The sequence below is a fragment of the Odocoileus virginianus genome, chromosome 3, assembly GCF_023699985.2.
Source record: "Odocoileus virginianus isolate 20LAN1187 ecotype Illinois chromosome 3, Ovbor_1.2, whole genome shotgun sequence".
Lineage (NCBI taxonomy): Eukaryota > Metazoa > Chordata > Mammalia > Artiodactyla > Cervidae > Odocoileus > Odocoileus virginianus.
The window spans coordinates 38,192,759-38,214,767 of record NC_069676.1 but is presented as its reverse complement, the minus strand read 5'-3'; the positions used below and the strand labels follow the sequence as shown (position 1 = coordinate 38,214,767).

The window sequence follows — 22,009 nt, the reverse complement described above, 5'->3', positions numbered from 1 at the left end:
TTAAAACAAAAATCATACACAGAGAAAAAATCACATGGTTGATGTCTAGAGTATCTTGTGCTACGGTGACTCAGTCATTAATATTTATTGCTGAAATCCAAATATCAGAACAAAAATTTAATGACAAGGTATGAAAACATGACAAATATTATTTCTCACTAATTTATCAAGTGTGGAAGAAATACTTTAAAACATAATGCAAACTAGGAAAGTGAGAACAAAATATATTGACACAAAACATATTTCATAACCTAAATCTAATTTGAGAGATGCCATTTTGGAAAATAATGCTCACTACTGAGACCACCAAAAATGTTTCTACAGCTGCTTTCTCAAGGTCCCCTTGACTTCTTTATTCCTCACACTGTGTATAACAGGATTCAATAGAGGTGTAAAGATGGTGTACAAAGCAGACATCACCTCATCACAGGCAACTGAATGATAGGATTTGGGTCACATGTAGAGAAAGATGAGGGTACCATAGAATAGCCCCACAATAACCAGGTGGGAGGAACAGGTGGCAAAACTTTCTTTCCAGCAATAGTGGACTGCATTCAGAGCATGTAGCCAGGGTGAGACTATTGGAAGCCAAAATGAGAGACAGCAGAATCAAGAACATCAGAATACAGCAGACATACATGAAAAACTAAAAAAAAAAAAAAAAAAATGGTGTCTGCACAAGCAAAGCAAACAAGTGATGGTGCCTCACAAAAGAAGTGATTCATTTCTTGACAGTGGCAGTAAGAGAAGCTCAGAGTGGCACCAGCCTGCATCAGCCTTTCCACCCCTCCCAAAAGTCAGGAGCCTGCTGAAATCAGCAGAGCTTCTGATTCATCAGGATGGAGTGTCGCCAAGGGGTGACATGGACACATGGTGGTTATGGGCCTTGGCGGCCAAAAGGAAGCACTCACTCCCTCCCAGAGTGAGAAACAGGAAGATTTGAATACCACAGCCAGCAGGAGAGACAGACCTGTTGTGTATCAGGTAGTTGGCTGACATTTTGGGAACAATAGTGAGAACCAGCATGGTGTCCCTGAAGGAGAGCTGGCTAAGCAGGAAGTACATGGGAATGGGCAGCCAGGGATCCACTTGAATAAGCATGATCATGAAGGTGTTACCCATCAGCAACATAAGGAAGACCACTAGCACTATGAAAAGAGGAACAAATGAGTCTGTGTGTGATTAAAGAGCCCTAGAAGAATGAAATTTATTCCTGTGGTGTCATTTGCATTTTCCATGGTTCCTGTCATTCCTGGAAGATAACTAATGATTAGGAAATAAGATTTGCTTGAGGGAAACTTGACCAACTTCTTGAGAAAACTTGGTCAAATAACATAAAATATGACACTTGGAGGAATAATTATGGGTTCAATGTTCCTTTCCACAACAAAATGTTTGCCTTAAGACCCTATTATTCCTCTCTTTATGATTATACATTACTTTTAACCAAAATAAATTGGATTTTATATATATATATATATATATAATAGTACTAATTGCATTTCTATTATTTCTCTGTATTTTGTCAGTATGCCACATGATTTAATCATGGTGTTAGGAAACATTATTATATAATCCCAATTTTCTGTAATTCGGAGGCTTCCATGTTGAAGGAGCTTCAGATCCACACATGTTAGTCAATATAGATGTGATTTACCCATATTTGTTTAAACGTCACAATATTTCTTTCAGTGTCACCATGAATTAGATTTTGAAAATTAAATATATAGACAAAAGAAAATGTAGAACTACTAAAACTCAGTTTCTGGGGGAGAAGAGAAAAAATGGCTAAATTACTCTATTCCATTCCTTCAAGCAACCCGTGATCTTAATACACCAGGTTTCTAGCTACCACAGGTAGAGATCAGGGGAACCCATCACCATGTCTATTGTTACTGTGATCTGTCTTCCTAATTTCAGAGACATTTCCTTAGTTCAGAGACCTCTCAACAGACAACATTTATAACTAATATATACTCACAAAAATGAGCCTGAATTGATTAAATATATGCATCATGAAAAAGTTTAAAAATTCATACAGAATTCAAAGCCTAAAGGAACATAAATAAATTGATCTTACTTGAAGACTTTCAGAATGCTTTTGAACTGTGGTGTTGAAGACTCTTGAGAGTTCCTTGGACTGCAAGATCAAACCAGTCAATCCTAAAGGAAATCATTCCTGAATATTCATTGGAAGGACTGATACTGAAGCTGAAGCTCCAATATTTTGGCCACCTGATGTGAAGAGCTGACTTATTAGCAAAGACCCTGATCCTGGGAAAGGTTGAAGGCAGGAGGAGAAGGGGACGACAGAGGATGAGATGGTTGGATAGCATCACCAACTCAATGGACATGCGTTAGAGCAAGCTCCAGGCGATGGTGAAGGATAGTGAAGCCTGGCATGCTGCAGTCCATGGGGTTGCAAAGAGTTGGACGTGACTGAGTGACTGAACAACAACAACAAAGGCTTTCAGAGTTTGTTATTAGTAATCATATACTCTTTAATGTAGTAGAAATACCAATTTATTAGCCAATTGAATTAACTAACAGATGACCATATGTAATTGAGTGTTTAATTAGGTAATCAATTAAATAAGAATACCCAAATTAATTTGTCACATGAAATTTATCTGACATATAGCACAAGTATACATAAAATATGGAGCATTTCATTTATTTCCAGAGATTAATTCTTCTTTTACAAAGCCACAAGCTTCCATTTCTGTTACCTGTAGATAACTATGACAGTAGAATTGGATGGTTATGTGACATTTGTATTTTCTTTATAAATTAAAATTTGAAAGAGAGCAATAGATTAGTGATTTACAAGAAGATTATGTTTGAGCTAGAGGCATAGTCTATGGTGTAGCAAATATTTTTAGTTCCTTTGTAAATTACTTGATAAGTAGTATAAATTATGTGAATGGCACCATATCTTTAATAAATATTCACATTGTTTTTAGTGCCTAGTGTATTGCACCAAAGTCCATTATATCATTAAAATATACAAGGCTTTGTTAATCAAAATAATTATAAATAAGGTATGATAATGTACATATCACTATCATGCTTTGTTATTTCAATAATATGTGTACTATATTGATTACCTAGGAAGTTGTTAATTATTACTCAATTTTATTACATTATATACATAGCAGGCAAATTTATCAATATATAGTTTCTTTCTAATTTTCTATCAGTATAGTTTATGGTCATTTGCATATGACATGAGTTTTTCCCAGTAAATAATCTAAAAGTAACATTTTTTGGATTTGAGGCAACTGAATCCTTACTTTTTCAATACCATCAACTGTTGATTTGGTCATTCTTTCTCCACATGTGGAACTGTGAGATAATGTTAGGTGCAGTAATTATAGTCAAACATGGGACAGTGAGAATTGATTTTATTTTAATTTATAAGCTCCTTATTGATACTGAGCCAAAAGTATGCATTAACCTCTTGAATTACTTCTTCAAATCCATGGTGAACATCTCTTGTTCATATTTTCTACAGAATAACTTGAATTTTCTTTATAGATGAAAATAATTTATTTTTTAACCTATGTGCACTGTTCTGACTTGTTTATATGCATCATCAATACCCTTCCCAGCCTATTTAAAATATTTACTACTTTTGAATTGTTCCATCATTATGAACCAAGGTTCACATTGAGTATTACATGTACTTAAGATACTTATATGCTGTTATTAATTTAGTCAATGGACTAGATTACATTGGTAGATTTTCTCATGCTAGATCATGTGACTATTATTAGAATAAAACTGCTTATTACTGATATGTGTTGTACATCTTATGAATCTATGATCTTGGTAAGTTTAGTATTATTTTTGAAGAAACTTTTGCATCTATATTTATTAACTCTATTGGCCTTATAAATTGTCTTGTTTGGAGTTCATTTTTTAAAATTACAAGGTATGAAAAGACAATATAAAATTTCTCCAACTTTTCCAGCCCAGATTCAGAGAAACATGGACCACCTGAATTACAGAACAGAATCACATGAAGGAAAAATTTCAATTTCTTGTCAAAACTCACTTAGAAGATGTTTGTGAGTTTTGAGCATGTTGACACCATAACTGATAAGTCAGTTTTCTTCTTTCTAGACTCAGGAAGTTCATATTATACTAGACTGTCTTCCAGCACTGTCTTCATTTGTTCTGTTGAGGCACACTTTATGTTCTCTATTTGAATCAAAACTGTCAACTAGTATTTAAGACCAGCTTCTCAACATACTTTTCATGTGACAAATTACTTTACAAATGATTTTGAAAGCCCTAAATGGATTTACAGTTAATAAAGAAAATATTTTAAAATAATAGTATTTAAAGAAGATCATTATGGTAACATCAGATATTTTGTTCATTCAATCTTTTTTTTTCCATTTATTTTTATTAATTGGAGACTAATTACCCCACAACATTGCAGTGGTTTTTGTCATACATTGAAATGAATTAGCCATGGATTTACATGTATTCCCCATCCCGGTCCCCCCTCCCACCTCCCTCTCCACCCCATCCCTCTGGGTCTTCCCAGTGCACCAGGCCCGAGCACTTGTCTCATGCATCCAACCTGGGCTGGTGATCTGTTTCACCCTAGATATACATGTTTCGATGCTGTTCTCTTGAAACATCCCACCCTTGCCTTCTCCCACAGAGACCATAAGTCTGTTCTATACATCTGAGTCTCTTTTTCCTTTTTTGCATATAGGGTTATCATTACCATCTTTCTAAATTCCATATATATGTGCTAGTATACTGTAATGGTCTTTATCTTTCTGGCTTATTTCGCTCTGTATAATGGGCTCCAGTTTCATCCATCTCATTAGAACTGATTCAAATGAATTCTTTTTAATGGCTGAGTAATATTCCATGGTGTATATGTACCACAGCTTCCTCATCCATTCGTCTGCTGATGGGCATCTAGGTTGCTTCCATGTCCTGGCTATTATAAACAGTGCTGCGATGAACATTGGGGTGCACGTGTCTCTCTCGGATCTGGTTTCCTCAGTGTGTATGCCTAGAAGTGGTATTGCTGGGTCATATGGCAGATCTATTTCCAGCTTTTTAAGGAATCTCCACACTGTTTTCCATAGTGGATGTACTAATTTGCATTCCCACCAACAGTGTAAGAGGGTTCCCTTTTCTCCACACCCTCTCCAGCATTTATTGCTTGTAGACTTTTGGATAGCAGCCATCCTGACTGGCGTGTAATGGTACCTCATTGTGGTTTTGATTTGCATTTCTCCGATAATGAGTGATGTTGAGCATCTTTTCATGTGTTTTTTTGCCATCTGTATGTTGTTCATTCATTCTTATATTTTCAAATGAAAGCCATGTAAAGTACCCATATATTTCAAATTTAATCAATAGGAAATCTAATGTCTAAAATTATGTGGCTCACTAGTAAATGAACATCAAAAATTAGAAAACTGAAAGCCGTTTTTGTCTTCCTAATCCTTGATTCAGTATAATGGTTTCCTTTGATTTTATGAGTTAGAAGTACAGAATTAAGAATTAGGTTTCTTGAATTTGAATACATGGATCATTGATAAGTATCTGGATAAATTTAGGCAATTTAAGCTGAAATACATTTAAAGACCATATCAAAATGGGATGAAATATATTATCAATCTCTTTTAGGGTTGTTGATTACAATAGAAAATGCATATAAATGCATAATAACATGTATGGCTAAATATAATAAAAATTGTCCTTAATATTTTATATTATTATTATGTTTCCCATCCTTGGTAGTAAAATCAATGTTTATCTGAGAACTAACATATAGCATAATTCTACTTATTTTTTAACATATGTATAATTTTGATGACCTAATATATATAATATCTCTTTGGGATGAATTGTGTACTCCAGCTATCATTTATGAGTTTTTTGAGCACAGAATAAAGATACATAACCACTGTAAGTTTAGTCACTTTAAGACTATTGGTTCTTCAATTACAAATTTTTAAACAATTTCTCATACAGATTATAACAATTTTAATATGCTATGGAATTTATAAAGTAATTTATTTCCTTCTTAAAAATGTTAAATCATAGGATAAAAAGATGAAATCTTATTATGCGTTGTTTCATATCAAAAAGACTGCTTTACCCAAGTGGATTCAAGTCTGTGTAATTCAACAGGTTCAAGATGCATGATAGATTTATAAGCCAAGAGTATATCAGGTCATCACTGTAGCTGCTCAACACTTTGAGGGTAGGAGGGTTGCAGTGGACAGTATGTGGGAACTTAGCTCTAAGACCTAGAAGCAAAGCCATGCCCCCTCTACTGGAAGTGGAATCTTAACTACTAGGATGCCAGGGAAGTCCAACAAAAGACATTGGAAGTCCATTATCTCATTACTGTCTCCATTTTAATGTGGATTCTAACGAATTAGCAAAATTTCACTTTGCCCTACTACATTTTCATTACACACTTGTAGACCAAACAAATTATCCTGACTCTCATATAACCTTCTTTTCTTCTATTTGATCCTACATGTTCAAGCTGAAATAACTCTTATCCTTATCAGCATTGTACAGATCTGTCAACTCAGACATAACAATGACAATAATTAGAGAAAATATTATTTCAAGCACTATGCTAACTCCTTGATATGTATTGTCTCATGGGATGTCACAATAACTAAATTAAGTAGATATTGAAATTTCAGAATTGCATATGCATTCTATTACAGTTAGATTAATTTATTTTCCCTAGAAATTCAAGGGTCAAACCATGTATTGAATGAAGCATCATGAGTCCATAACCCAGGTTTTGGAAGTTAAGATTCTATGCTAAATCAAATATTTGCTTTTTTCTAGTTAACATCTTGACCTTCTAGACCTAACATCTTGACCTTCTAGAACTAACACACAAAAAAGATGTCCTTTTCTTTATAGGGGACTGGAATGCAAAAATAAGAACTCAAGAAATGCATGGAGTAACAGGCAAATTTGGCCTTGGAGTACAGAATGAAGCAGGGCAAAGGCTGATAGAATTTTGCCAAGAGAACACAATGGTTATAAAACAACTACTTCCAACAACACAAGAGAATACTCTACATTAGGAGATCATCAGATGGTCAATATCAAAATCAGATTGATTATATTCTTTGCAGCCAAAGATGGAGAAGTTCTACACAGCTGCAAAAACAAGACTGGGAGCTGACTGTGGCACAGACCATGAACTCCTTATTGCCAAATTCAGATTTAAATTGAAGAAAGTAGGGAAAACCACTACACTATTCAGGTATGACCTAAATCAAACCCCGTACAATTACACAGTAGAAGTGACAAATAGATTCAAGGGATTAGATCTGATAGACAGAGTGCCTGAAGAACTATGGACAGAGGTTCATGACATCATACAGGAAGCAGGGATCAAGACCATCCCCAGGGAAATGAAATGCAAAAGGGCAAAAAAAAAAGGCAAAGGAGAAAAGGAAAGATATACCCATTTGAATGCAGAGTTCAAACGAATAGCAAGGAGAGATAAGAAAGCCTTCCTCAGCAATCAATGCAAAGAAATAGAGGAAAACAATAGAATGAGAAAGACTAGAGATCTCTTCAAGAAAATTAGAGATACCAAGGGAACATACCATGCAAAGATGGGCAAAATAAAGAACAGAAATGGTATGGACATAACAGAAGCAGAAGACATTAAGAAGAGGTGGCAAGAATACACAGAAAGTGAAGTCACTGTCGTGTCCGACTCTTTGTGATCTCATGGACTGTAGCCTACCAGGCTCCTCCACCGTCCCTGGGATTTTCCAGGCAAGAGTACTAGAGTGGGTTGACATTTCCTTTTAGAACTATACAAAAAAGATCTTCATGACCCAGATAATCATGATGGTGTGATCTTGCCTAGAAAAATTCCCCTGATGAGCTGCAGTCCATGGAGTTGCAAAGAGTTGGACACAGCTGAGTGACTGAGCACAGCACAGTAATAATAATAATACTTCTCTCTCTAAATGGGTTCCATAGCAAAATGGAAATGACAGATTGAGAGTTGTTCATAATGATGACAAATCAATAGTAATTATCCAATCTAAAAAACAGCATAAAAAAATGACTGAAAAAAATGAAAAGGCCTTGGGGAACCATGAGTCAATAACTAGATAAATTGTTTAGCCTTTGAATTGTTAAGGGAAAATAGAAAAGATTTAGTACTGAAGACAAATTTATAGAAATAGTGACTGAAAACTTCCCAAATAACTGATATCTACAAAGCATTGAATGAGAGCTTTCTCTGAGGTTGAGATGAATGGTAGTAGATTAAATACTTTCCATCAAGTTATCAGGTACTAATCTCCTGTGACAATGGTCTTACATTACAAAGTTCTTGCAGATATCATTAAAGAATTCAAGATGGGAGGATTATTTTAGTGTTGTCAGGATGGACGCTAAATGCCATAACATGCATCCTTATAGGATGGATACAGAGATTCAACAAAATCAGAAGAGAAGAAGGCAATGTCAATTACTAGCACACAGGCAGAGATTGGAGTCCTTCAACCACAAGACAAGAAATGTTGGCAAACACATGAAACTAGAACAGGCAATGAAAAGATTATTCTCTGCAGCCTTTTGGAGTAGTGAGTCCTACTGACACCTTGATTTCAACACAGTGGAATTCATTTTGGATTTTTGTCCTTCAAGAGTGTAAGAAAATACATTTCTGTTGTTTTAAAGCACAAAATTTTGGTAATTCATTTCAGCATCGACTACAAGCTGTGAATCTTGAGAATCATCGAACATCTTCAGCTGATTAATGTCTATCTGCCACCCCATATGGAGAAGGAGGATGAATAATAAATAATAATAGTAAATAGTATACATATTGGGGTGTATATGCAAATTGCATATTTAAATATTTTACTTATAAAATTTACATATACAAATAATATAAAGTATAAAATAGTATTCTTCAGCATAGATTGCTATATAAATCCATAAACTTTTAAAAAATTAATTTGTTCATTTTAATTGAAGGCTAATTACTTTACGATATTGTGGTGATTTTTGCCATACATCAACATGAATAAGCCATGGGTGTACACGTGACCCCCCCCATCCTGAACACTCCTTCCACTTCCCTCCTCACCCCATCCATCTGGGTTGTCCCAGAGCACCAGCCTTGAGAGCACTGCTTCATGCATCAAACTTGCATGGGTTATCTATTTTGCATATGGTAATATACATGTTTCAATGCTATTCTCTCAAATCATCACACCCTCGCCTTCTCCCACTGAGTCCAAAAATCTGTTCCTTACATGTGTGTCTCTTTTTCTGCCTTATACATGCAGTCATCATTACCATCTAAGTTCCATATATATGCATTAATATACTGTATTGATGTTTTTCTTTCTGACTTACTTCACTCTGTATAATAGGCTCCGGTTTCATCCACCCCATTAGAACATAATTTTCTGTCTATATGATTTGCTCACTGGTGAAAGTGGGGTGTTAAAATGCCCCAGTATTATTTTATTACTGTTGATTTCTCACATTATGGTTGTTAGTATTTGCCCTTTATATTGAGGTGCTCCTATGTTTGGTCCATATAAATTTATAATTTTTATATATTCTTTTTGGATTGATTCCTTGATCATTATTTTGCACATGTCTTTGTCTAATGTAACAGTTTTTATTTTAAAGTCTATTTTGTTTCATGTGAGTATTGCTACTCCAGCTTACTTGTGATGTGGAATGAAATCTTGTACTTCGGAACTTGCATGGAATACCTTCTTTCATTGCATCACTTTCGATCTGTATGAGTTACTAGGTCTCAGCTGAGTTCCTTGTAGACAGCATACATATAGGTCTTGTATTTGTGTCCACTCAGTCAGTATATATCTTTAGTTTGGTGCACTTAATCCATTTTCATTTAAGAAATTATCAATATGTATGCTTCTATTGCCATTTTCTTAATTGCTTTGTGTTTGTTTTTATAGGTTTTTTTCTTCCATCTTTACTAACATTTTAGCTTCAAGCAATATTTAGCAACAACTTTAACTCTGACATGACATGTAAAATCAGAATTTTTGAACCTATACAAACATGTTTTTTCATTTTTTAAAAAAAATTATTCCCTGAAGATCTAAAATGTAATATCTATATTAATTTATGTTACAATAATACCAAATAGTAATCATTTTAATTAGTATTTTTAAGATGATATGATAGCTAAATGAAATATGGTAGTCAATTCAGATGATATTAAAATTCATATTTTAAAATTAATTTTAATAAATTAAAATTCATAAATTTTTCAGGAGAATATTTAATTTGATTTTTTTCATTTCTAAGCTGGCATTGATTTTCAAATCAAATTGTGTGCTGTACATGTCTTTCCTTCATTCTTTTTTTCCTCTCCACTCACTCCCACTTCCCTCTCCCTTTCCTTTTTCCTTCCTCTCTTATAAATAAAATACCTTAAAAGAAACTTGTCAAGAGATCATGAGATAAAACTCATCCAATATTATTAACTCCATTCAGTTCACCCCAAAATGTGAAACCTCAGGCCTAAGACTTTCCTTGTGATCAAAGATAATTATTTTTTTTATTTACAGAATTTCATATTAATTAGATAGTCTTATTAACAAGTGAAAAAAATACTTCAGCCTTTTTGTAAAAGCTAATGTGTATAAATGTATTATCTATATTAACTTATGTGATAATATTCATCACATATTAATCATTTTAATTAGTGTTGCTTTTTTTAGACAAAGTTGTTGAATTTTTTCTTTCACAATTACCGTATATTTTAACCTACATATTTATAGTCCTATCTGCTTATCTTTTACCAAATGATTTTTTCTAAATCACATATAATCACAACTAATCACAAGGTAAGTTCAGAAAAAAATAATATGACAAGATACGGAAAAGATGACAAATGTAACTTTTATTAATTTATCTACATGTAGTAGTTTATCTAACATACTTTTTAAAAGCAGTGCAAACTGGCAAAGGAGCACCAAGTATATAGACACAAAAAACTTTTGTAACCTGAATGTAATTTGAGTGATGAAATATTAGCAAATTATGCTCACTATGTAGATGACTCAAAATATTTCTCCAGCCACTTTCTACAAGCCTCCTTGACTTCTATATTCCTCACACTGTATATAAGGGGGTTCAACACACATGTTAAAATTGTGCAAAAGGCAGAGACCACCTTGTCATGGGCCACTGAATGGTAAGATTTGGGCCGCATGTAGATAAACATGCTAGTGCCATAGAAGAGCTTCACGACAGCCAGGTGGGAAGAACAGGTCACAAAGGCCTTCTTCCTGGTTGCAGTGGACTGCATATGAAACACGGCAGCCAGGATGAGACTATAGGAAGCCAAGATGAGAGACAGCAGGATTAAGAGCATTAGAATACAGCAGACATACATGAAGAATTAAAAAATCAAGGTGTCTGTACAGGCAAGGCTAACAAGTGATGGTGCCTCACAAAAGAAGTGGCTGATTTTTCGAGAGTGGCAGTAAGGGAAGCTTAGAGTGGCACCAGCCTGCATCAACCCATCCACCCCTCCCAAAAGCCAGGAGCCAGCTGTCATGTGCAAGCAAAGCTTCTGATTCATGAGGATCGGGTATCTCAGGGGGTGACATATGGCCACACAGCGATCATAGGCCATGGCCGCTAAGAGGAAGCACTCACCCCCTCCCAGAGTAAGAAGCAGGACAATCTGGGCACCACAGCCAGTGGGAGAGATGGACCTGGTGTGCCTCAGTTAATTGGCTGCCATTTTGGGGACAATAGTGAGAACCAGCATCATGTCCACGAGGGAGAGCTGGCTAAGCAGAAAGTACATGGGAGTGTGAAGCCGATGATTCACATAGATGAGCATGATCATGAAGGCATTGCCCATCAGGGAGGTGAGGGAAGTTATGAGCACCATGGCAAAGAGGAACAGATGGGTCTCTGTGTAGTTAAAGAGTCCTAGAAGAATGAAATTTATTCCTGTGGTGACATTTATATTTTCCATAGCTCAGTTATTCCTGGAAGACAATGGATTATTAAGAAATTCCTATTTAAAAGCTTAGGCGTTTCCTTACAAAAGCTTGATCAAATAACATAGAAAAAAAAAGATACTGGGAGGCATATTATGACTTTAACATTTGCATTCACAATTGTTTACCTTAGCATCCTATCTTCCATCTCTTTGTAATTACACTTTGTTTTGAATCCAAATAAATTTGATAACATGTATGTATAGTAGTTGTTTTGTCACTAGGGCATGTTTGACTCTTTTGCGACCCCACGGACTATATAGCCCAGCAGACTCTGTCTGTGGAATTTCCCAGGTAAGAGTACTGGAGTTGGGTGTCATCTCCTTCTCCAGGGCATCTTCCCGACACAGGGATTAACCCCGTGTTTCCTGCATCAGCAGGTGGATTCTTTATTGCTGAGCCACCAGGGAAGCTCATATATAGTAGTACTAACTACATTTCTATTATTTTGTATATTTTGTCAGTATATCACACATCATTTACTCCTATAGTTAGAAAACACTATTAGATGATCACAACTTTCTATAATTTGGGGACTTTTATGTTGAGGGAGCTACAGATACATTCATTCATTCATTTTAGTCAATGTTGATGTGATATATCTGATAAGTATTGTGTATTTCTCCTATATTTGTTTAAATTAGTTTCACAAATTCTGTCAATGTCATGATGTACAAATTTTGATTAATAAATATGCAGAAAACAAATATAGAAGTACTAAAACTCAGTTTTCTGGGAAAGAGAAGAAAAATCATTAAATTTCTTGCTTCCACACCTGCAAGCAACCCATGATCTCGGTACACCAGGCCTGAGCACCGCTATCTTCCTGATCACAGGGACTTTCTCTCAGTTTAGAGACCTCTCAACAGTTAACATTTTGATCTAATATGTCCTCACAAAATGAGTGTGAATTTAGTTAAGCATATGTATTACAAAGAGTTCATAAGTTCATACATATGTACAACCTAAAAGAAAATAAAGACATTTATTTTACTTGTAGCTTGTTTACACTTCATTGCCAGTAATCATACATCCTTAAGTGTAGGAGATACATCAATCTATCAACTGATCTAATTATTAATTAACACATTAATTATCATACTCAGTTAACTGATTACTTTGTTATTTAAATACTCAATCAATACTTGCCCAAATTAATTTATCATGCAAAATTAATACAGTACCACCTACTTATAAAATTTGCAACATTACTGTTACTTCCGGGGATTAGTTATCTTTCCACTAAAGCATCTAGCTTCTGTTACCTCTAAGTGTCTATGGTAACTGAACTGGATTTTTATGTAAATAGCTTGCTATCTTATGTGACATTTATCTTTTCCTTGCAAATAAAACTTTGGAAGAGAGTAATAGATTAGTATTTTAATCTTTGGACTTTTTTCATGATCTATAGTTTAGCAATACTATTTTACTTCTGCCTTGAGTTAATTTATGAGTTGTGCAAGTTTTGTAAGTAAGCACCATATCTTTAATAAATATTTACATTAATTTAGTATCTAGTGTATACCACCAATGTTCATTATGCTATTAAAAGATTTAGATGTTCTGTTAATCAAAATAGTTGTAAATAAGATATAATTATAAGCATAGAAATTTCTTGCTTCATAATTTTAATAATATGTATATTGTATCTACCCTTCATGGATCACTGCCTTGTCATGGTGAAGGGACTTGTGTAGCTCAATGAAGCTATGAGCCATGCCATGTAGGACCACTCAAGATGGAGAGGTCATAGTGGAGAGTTCTGATAAAACATGATCCACTGGAGGAGGGAATGGCAAACCACCCACAGTGTACTTGCCATGAGAACCTTGTGAACTCTATAAGAAGACAAAAAGATATGACACTCAAAGATGAGTCCCCACATCAGGAGGTGTCCCAATTTGCTGCTGGGGAAGAGCAGAGGACAACTACTAATAGCCCCAGAAAAAATGAAGCACTGGGAAATGATGCTCAGTTGTGGATGTGTCTGGTGATGAAAGTAAAATCTGATGCTACAAAGAAGAGTATTGCATAGGAACTTGTAATGTTAGATATGTGAATCAAGTTAAACTGGACATGATTAACCAGGAGATGGTAAGAATAAACATAGACACCTTAGGAATCAGTGAATTAAAATGGACAGAAATGGGCAAATTTAGTTCAGATGACCATAATATTACTGTAAGCAAGAATCCCATAGAAGACATGAAGTAGCCCTCATGATCAACAAAAGAGTACAAAATGCAGTACTTGGGCACAGCCTTAAAAATGACAGAATGATCTCTGTTTCCAAGGCAAACCATTCAACATCACAATAATTCAAGTCTATGCCCCTACCACGGGCACAGACTACTAATGAAGCTGATCAGATCTATGAAGACCTAGAAGACCTCCTAGAACTAACACCAAAAAAAGATGCTCTATCCATCTTTGGGATTGGAATGAAAAATCAGGAAGTCAAGATATACCTGGAGTTACAGGCAAATTTGGCCTTGTAGAAAAAAATGAAGCAGGGCAAAGGCTAACAGAATTCTGCCAAGAGAAGGCATGGATCACAGGGACCACCCTTTTTCAACAACAAAAGTGATGGCTTTACACATGGAAATCACCAAATGGTCAATACCAAAGTCAAATTGATTATATTCTTTGTAACCACAGAGAGAAAAGCTGTATAAAGTCAGCAAAAACAAGACCTGGAGTTGACTGTGACTCAGATTATCAGCTTCTCATAGCAAAATTCAGGCTTACACTAAAGAAAATGGGGAAAACCCTTAGGCCAGCCAGGTATGACCTAAATCAAATCTATGAATATGCAGTGAAAGTGATGAATAGATTCAAGGTTTTGATCTAGTAAACAGTGAGCCTGAAGAACTACAGGCAAGATCTGCAATATTGTAAAGTAGGCAGTGAACAAAACCATCCCAAAGAAAAAGAAAAACAAGAAAGCAAAGTGGTTATCTGAAGAGGTTTTACAAATAGCCAAAGAAAGAATAGAAATGAAAATCAAGGGAGAAAGGAAAGGTACATCCATCCAACTAAAGACAGAGTTCTAAAGAATAGGAAGGAGAGACAAGAAGGGCTTCTGCAATGAACAGCATTCATATAAAAATAGAAGAAAACAACAGAAACCAAAAGACTAGAGATCTCTTCAGGAAAAGTGGAACTATCAAGGTGATGTTTCACCCAAAGATGGGCACAATAAAGGACAGAAATGTTAGAGATCTAGTAGACACTGAAGAGATCAAGAAGAGATGGAAAGAATACACAGAAGAACTGTACAAAAAAAGATCTTAATGAACCAGATAACTATGATGGTGTGATCAGTCACCCAGAGCCAGACATTCTGGAGTGTGAAGTCAAGTGGGCTTTAGGAAGCACTGCTGTTAATAAATCTAGTATGCAATGGAGTTCCAGTAAAGCTATGCAAAACCCTAAAGGATGATGTTATTAAAGTGTTGCACTCAATATGTCAACAAATCTGGAAGACCCAGTGGCCACAGTATTGGAAAAGTTCAATCTTCATCCCAGTTCCCAAGAAGGGTAGTACTAAAGAATGTTCTAACCACTGGAAAATTGCACTCATATGCCATGCTAGTAAGGTCATGCTTAAAATCTTGAATGCTAGGCTTCAGCATTACATGAACTAAGAACTTCCAGATGTCCAAGCTGAGTTTAGAAAAGGCAGAGGAGGCAGAAATCAGGTTGTCAACATTCACTGGAACACAGAGAAAGCAAGGTAATTCCAGAAAAACATCTACATCTATCTTATCAACTAGGCTAAAGCCTTTGACTGTGTGGATAATAACAAAGTGTGGAAAGCTCTTAAAGAGATGGGAATACTAGACCATCTTACCTGTCTCCTGAGAAACCTGTATGCTGTTCAAGAAGCAATATTAAGAACCTTGTATGGAGCAACTGATTGGTGCAAGTTTGAGAAAGGTGTACAGCAAGACTGTCCTGATGTCACTCTGCTTAATTAACATATACACTGAGCACATCATGAGAAATGCTGGGCTGGATGAGTTGCAAGCTGGAATCAAGATAGGTGGGAGAAAAATCAACAACTTCTGATATGTGGATAATACCACTCTAGTGGCAGAAAGCAAAGAGGAACTAGAGCCTCCTGATGAGGGTGAAGGAGCAGAGTGAAAGAGCTGACTTAACATTAAGTATTAAAACAAATAAGATCATGGCATCCAGCCCCATTAGTTCATGGCAAAAAGGAGAAAAAGTGGAAGTAGTGATGGATTTCCTCTTCTTGGTTTCTAAAATAACTACAGATGGTGACTGCAGCCATGAAATCAGAAGATCATTGCTTCTTGGCAGGAAAGATATGACAAACCTAGACAGGGTGTTAAAAAGCAGAGACATTACTTTTCCATCAAAGGTCTCTACAGTCAAGGCTATGGTGTTCTCAGTGTTCACATAGGGTTGTGAGAACTGGACCCTAAAGAAGGCAGAGCACAAAGGAATTGATGCCTATGATATGTGGTGCTAGAGAAGACTCTGGAGAGTCCCTTGGACAGCAAGGAGATCAAACCATTCAATCTTAAGGGAAATCAATCCTGATTACGCCTTGGAAGGATTGATGCTGAAGCTGAAGATCCAGTATTTTGGTCACCTGATGCAAACAGCCAACTCATTGGAAAAGTACCTGATGCTGGAAAAGATGGAGGGCAGAAGGAAAAGAGGGCATCAGAGGATAAGATGTCTGGATGGCATCAAGGATTCAGTGGACATGAACTTGGGCAAACTTTGGGAAATGGTGAATAACAGGGAGACCTGCTGTGCTGCAATCCGAGGGGTCTAAAACAGTCAGACACGACTGTGTGAATGAACAATAACAATATTATATCTATCTAGGTTTGGAAATTAATTATACCTCTGTTTTGTTATAATGTAGCATACAACATATTGGTGAAGACTTCAGTTCAGTCGCTCAATTGTGTCCAACTCTTTGCGACCCCATGGACTTCAGCATGTCAGGCTTCCCAGCATCAGGGTCTTTTCAAATGAGTTAGCTCTTCACATCAGATGATCAAAGTATTGGACTTTCAGCTTCAACATCAGTCCTGCTAATGAACACCCAGGACTGATCTCCTTTAGGATGGACTGGTTGGATCTCCTTGCAGTCCAAGGGACTCTCAAGAGTCTTTTCCAACACCACAGTTCAAAAGCATCAATTCTTTGGTGCTCAGCTTTCTTTATAGTCCAACTCTCATATCCATACAGACCACTGGAAAAAACATAGCCTTGACTAGATGGAACTTTGTTGGTAAAGTAATATCTCTGCCTTTTAATATGCTGTCTAAGTTGATCATAACTTTCCTTCCAAGGAGTAAGCGACCTTTAATTTCATGGCTGCAGTCACCATCTGTAGTGATTTTGGAGCCCCCCAAAATAAAGTCAGCCACTGTTTCCACTGTTTCCCCATCTATTTGCCATGAAGTGATGGGATCGGATGCCATGATCTTAGTTTTCTGAATGTTGAGCTTTAAGCCAACTTTTCACTCTTCTCTTTCACTTTTCATCAAGAGGCTCTTTAGTTCTTCTTCACTTTCTGCCATAAGGGTGGTGTCATCTGCATATCTGATGTTATTGATATTTCTCCTGGTGATCTTGGTTCCAGCTTGTCCTTCCTCCAGCCCAGCATTTCTCATGATGTACTCTGCATAGAAGTTAAATAAGCAGGGTAACAATATACAGCTTTGATGTACTCCTTTTCCTATTTAGAACCAGTCTGTTGATCCATGTCCAGTTCGAACTGTTTCTTCCTGACCTGCATACAGGTTTCTCAAGAGGCGGGTCAGGTAGTCTGGTACTCCCATCTCTTGAAGAATTTTCTACAGTTTATTGCAATCCACACAGTCAAAGGCTTTGGCATAGTCAATAAAGCAGAAATAGATGTTTTCTGGAACTCTCTTGCTTTTTTGATGATACAGTGGATGTTGGCAATTTGATTTCTGGTTCCTCTGCCTTTTCTAAAACCAGCTTAAACATCTGGAAGTTCATGTTTCATGTATTGCTGAAGCCTGGCTTGGAGAATTTTGAGCATTACTTTACAAGCATGTGAGATGAGTGCAATTGTGTGGTAGTTTGAGCATTCTTTGGCATTGCCTTTCTTTGGGACTGGAATGAAAACTGACCTTTTCCAGTCCTGTGGCCACTGCTGTTTTCCAAATTTGCTGACATATTGAGTGCAGCACTTGGAAATAAAAACAATTACATTATTTAGATATATAAAAAGTGGATCTTATAAACATGTTGATCAAATGCACCAAACACAAGGGAAAAGTTATTATTTGATTCTGTTAATAAAAGCTTTCACTCAAAGGAAATGGAAGTCATAATAATGTTACCATTACTGGCACAAAACAAAGAAAAAGATAGTGCTAAGTCGTGTCTGACTCTTGCAACCCCATGAACTGTAGCCTGCCAAGCTGTTCATGGGATTCTCCAGGCAAGAAAATTGGAGTGGGTCACCATGTCTTTCTTCAAGGAAGCTTTCCTACCCAAGAATTAAGCCCAGGTCTCTTTCATTCCAGGCAGATGCTCTACCAACTGAGCTACACTAGGAAGCCCAAAGAGCTAATATCAAAGGTGAACAAAGAACCCAATGTTTTTGCTTTGGTAGTCTTGACCTAACTTTTTGGTAATTCCAGTGTTCCAGTTGTGCAGTCCATGACCTTACCTTAGTTCTGAAACCTTATCATTTCCTCAAATTTCACAAGCTTTGTCAGTATAGTCTGGCTAATTCATGCTCTTCCACTAACACTACTTCAGTCCAAGATATTATTTTATCACAATGAGATGTCTTCAGTTGATTGATAGCCAATTTCAATCTTCTCTGCAAAACACAACAATCTTTTTTATCTTCTTAATGCCAGTTTTATATCAATCTACATTTTATTACAAACTATGTGTCCATATGTCCGCTCATTTTCTACAGCTCAGTAGTTTACACCTTGATCCGCTGTGACTTTGCCAACCATCTTCTCTGCTCCTTTGCTTCCTCCTCTACCTGGAAAACACATCACAAGATATCCAGTTGGCTTACTTTTTCATCTCCCTTCAATGTTTCCTCAAATACCATCCTTTCAGTTTCTGTTTTCAAGACAGTTTTATAGAAGACAGCAAATTCCCTACTAAAATTCCCTACTTATTTTGTTTTTATAACAGCTATAACTTTTGATATAATGCAATATTTGTTGCATTCATTGAATGCTCAGTCATACTGAATTTTGAAATTAGATGATTTCAGAGATATGCCAGTGTTCATTTTTTTGATTATGCAGTTATCACCAGTGACACACATATTGTTAAGCCACTAAAAATATGTTGAATGATTGGATTATATAACTTGCCTTGTATAAAAATTCATCACTTACAGCATCTCTAAAGGTATATTAGGATAAAGTATATTCCATATGCTTTGAATGTGTGCTGGGTCTGTCAGTCATGTCTGTCTTTGGGGATGCTATGGACTGTAGCCTGCCATGCTCTTCTGTATATGGGATTCTCCAGCCAGGAATACTGAATACTGAAGTGGATTGTCATTTCCTCTCCAAGGGATCTTCCCAACCTTGGGATGGAACCCACATCTCCTGCATATCCTTTCATTGGCAGGCAGATTGTTTTGCCACTGAGTCACCTGGGAACCCCATGCTTTGGATCGCAGGTTTTAAATGTCCAATTCAAAATATTCATAATATGAAAACACTGAATTAAAAGGGTTGAATTTTATTGTCTTCAAAGTTAAATAAATTAGACAATACAGTGTTTCTCCAGCTTCCATATTGAAAATGCATCTAGTTATATTGACAATGTTCAAGGCAATTCTGATATCAGGAGTAATAAAGACTTTTATCATGTTTTTCCTTCATAAACATTTCTTAGGATTCATATATTACTAGGCAGTTTTGATTATCATTTACATATTCCAAGACAGTATGTTAAGCACAGCTTTTTTATATTATTCAGTCTCAGTCAACAAGGAATTCCTACAGTCATATTTTGTGTACACATACTCTCCTCAAGGCCCCTATAACTTCTTTATTCCTCAGACTGTAGATAAATGGGTTCAGAAGAGGTGTAATAAAGGTATAAAACACAGCTACTATCTTGTCCTCTTCCGGGGAATGCAAGGAGTGTGGCCTTGTATAGGTGGAGAGGGAGGTTACATAGAACAGGCTTGCCACAGTCAGGTGAGAGGAACAAGTGGAGATAGCTTTTGTCTGCCCTTTTCCTGAACTCATCTGGAATACCACAGTAAGTACACAGGCATAGGAAGCTAAGATGGCCATGAAAGGTAACAACAGAATAATAAGTCCACTCAGGAGTATTGTATGTTCATACTGAGAAGTGTCCTGACACACCAGTGGCAACATGGATGGAACTTCACAGAAAAAGTGATGAATAAGCCGAGATCTACAGAAGGGGAGTTGAAATGCATACAGTGTGTGTATTAAAGAGTTGATAGAACAACTGGTCCATGCACATGTGACCATAAACCAACAGATCTTCTTGCTCATGAGTACAGGGTAACGTAAAGGGTGACAGATGGCTACATAGCGATCATAAGACATGAAACCAAGAAGAAGCGCTTCGGTTCCACCAAGGACCAAGAACACAAATGCTTGAATCTCGCAACCTGAAAATGTAATGGTCTTACTATTGGACAGAAAGTTAGTTGCCATTTTGGGCACAGTGGTGGAGATGTACATCATGTCGATGAAAGAGAGTTGACTGAGTAGGAAGTACATTGGAGTGTGGAGTCTGGTGTCCAATTGAATGAGAAGAATCAGCATGATATTCCCCACCAGAGCCACCGAAAACAGGATTGCAATGACAACAAAGAGTACGGTATCCATTGGGCCATATTGGAAAAGACCAAGAAGTATAAAATCTGTTCTGACACTTTGATTTTCTGTTTTCATGACTTAAACAAAAATATAAAAGCAGACCATATCTGAGAATTCCATGCACAATAATGACTTTCCTTAAGAGAAAAAGATGATGATTATAACCTGCAAGAAGATGTTCTTGAATCACCTTAGGTAATATATCTTCCTTTAGTCAATACACTGAATCTGTGTTTATTAACTATAGAGACTTAACAAACTATGAAATAAAAATAAAGATTTTACATAATGTAAAGTTCAACATATTTTGATAATAAAAATAAGAAAAGTTTAGGTGATTTGCCAAGATAAATTATTTTCTTTCTTTTAAAATATCTTCAAGGGGATACACTGAAGCTTTGTTTTCTTGTTATAAACCTAGTCTTCTACTCAATTCATTCAAATGAGTAATACAAAATTTAACCAACATAAAATTTGGTTAAATATACTATAATGTTAAATGTCTATTGTGTTTCTGTGTTTTGAATTTATATTGGTTGTGAACTGGCGTGAAGAGAATGATAACATTTATAGCCTTTCTAATCAATTTGTTGTCATTTAGTCGGTAAGTCACATGCAACTCTTGCAACACCATGGACTGTGGCCTGCCAGGCTCCTCTATCCAAGGGATTCTCCAGGTAAGAATACTGGAGTGGGTTGCCATTTCCTTCTGCAGGGGATATTCCCAACCCAGGAATTGAACCAGGTCTCCTGCATTGCAGGCAGTATCTTTACCAACTGAGCTACAGGGAAGCCCCATAATTCTAATCAATTAGTGTTTATTATTCCTGTGAATGTAGAAGATATTTAATGAATTCAGGAAAAAAAAACCAACCAGACACAAAGAAAAGTTTGAGAATGAATTAAACATAAACTTAACACTGACATTAACTTTGAATCAAATAGCATGATAAAATGATTAATTCAAAGCTAATGAATTTAAATTTTGCCTTTTATTTTCTGACACAAATCTGACCTTTGTATATTTCCAGAGCAAATAATATCTTATTAACTAGAGCTCCTTGCTTTTAAAATATTTAATAAAATTACAAAAAAGTATAG

General features: G+C 36.0%; 1 protein-coding gene and 2 pseudogenes across 1 annotated transcript; all 3 read right to left on the bottom strand.

The window, feature by feature from the left end:
- Window positions 1-318: 318 nt before the first annotated feature.
- LOC110121566 (olfactory receptor 2T33-like) lies at window positions 319-1,238 on the bottom strand (annotated as a pseudogene).
- Window positions 1,239-11,080: 9,842 nt separating this feature from the next.
- LOC110121564 (olfactory receptor 2T12-like) lies at window positions 11,081-12,022 on the bottom strand (annotated as a pseudogene).
- An 8,031-nt stretch (window positions 12,023-20,053) lies between these two features.
- On the bottom strand, window positions 20,054-21,028 carry LOC139029622 (olfactory receptor 2AK2-like). The gene is given in 1 exon segment (XM_020868771.2): window positions 20,054-21,028. A coding segment is annotated over 1 exon segment (975 nt).
- Between the last annotated feature and the right edge of the window lie 981 nt (window positions 21,029-22,009).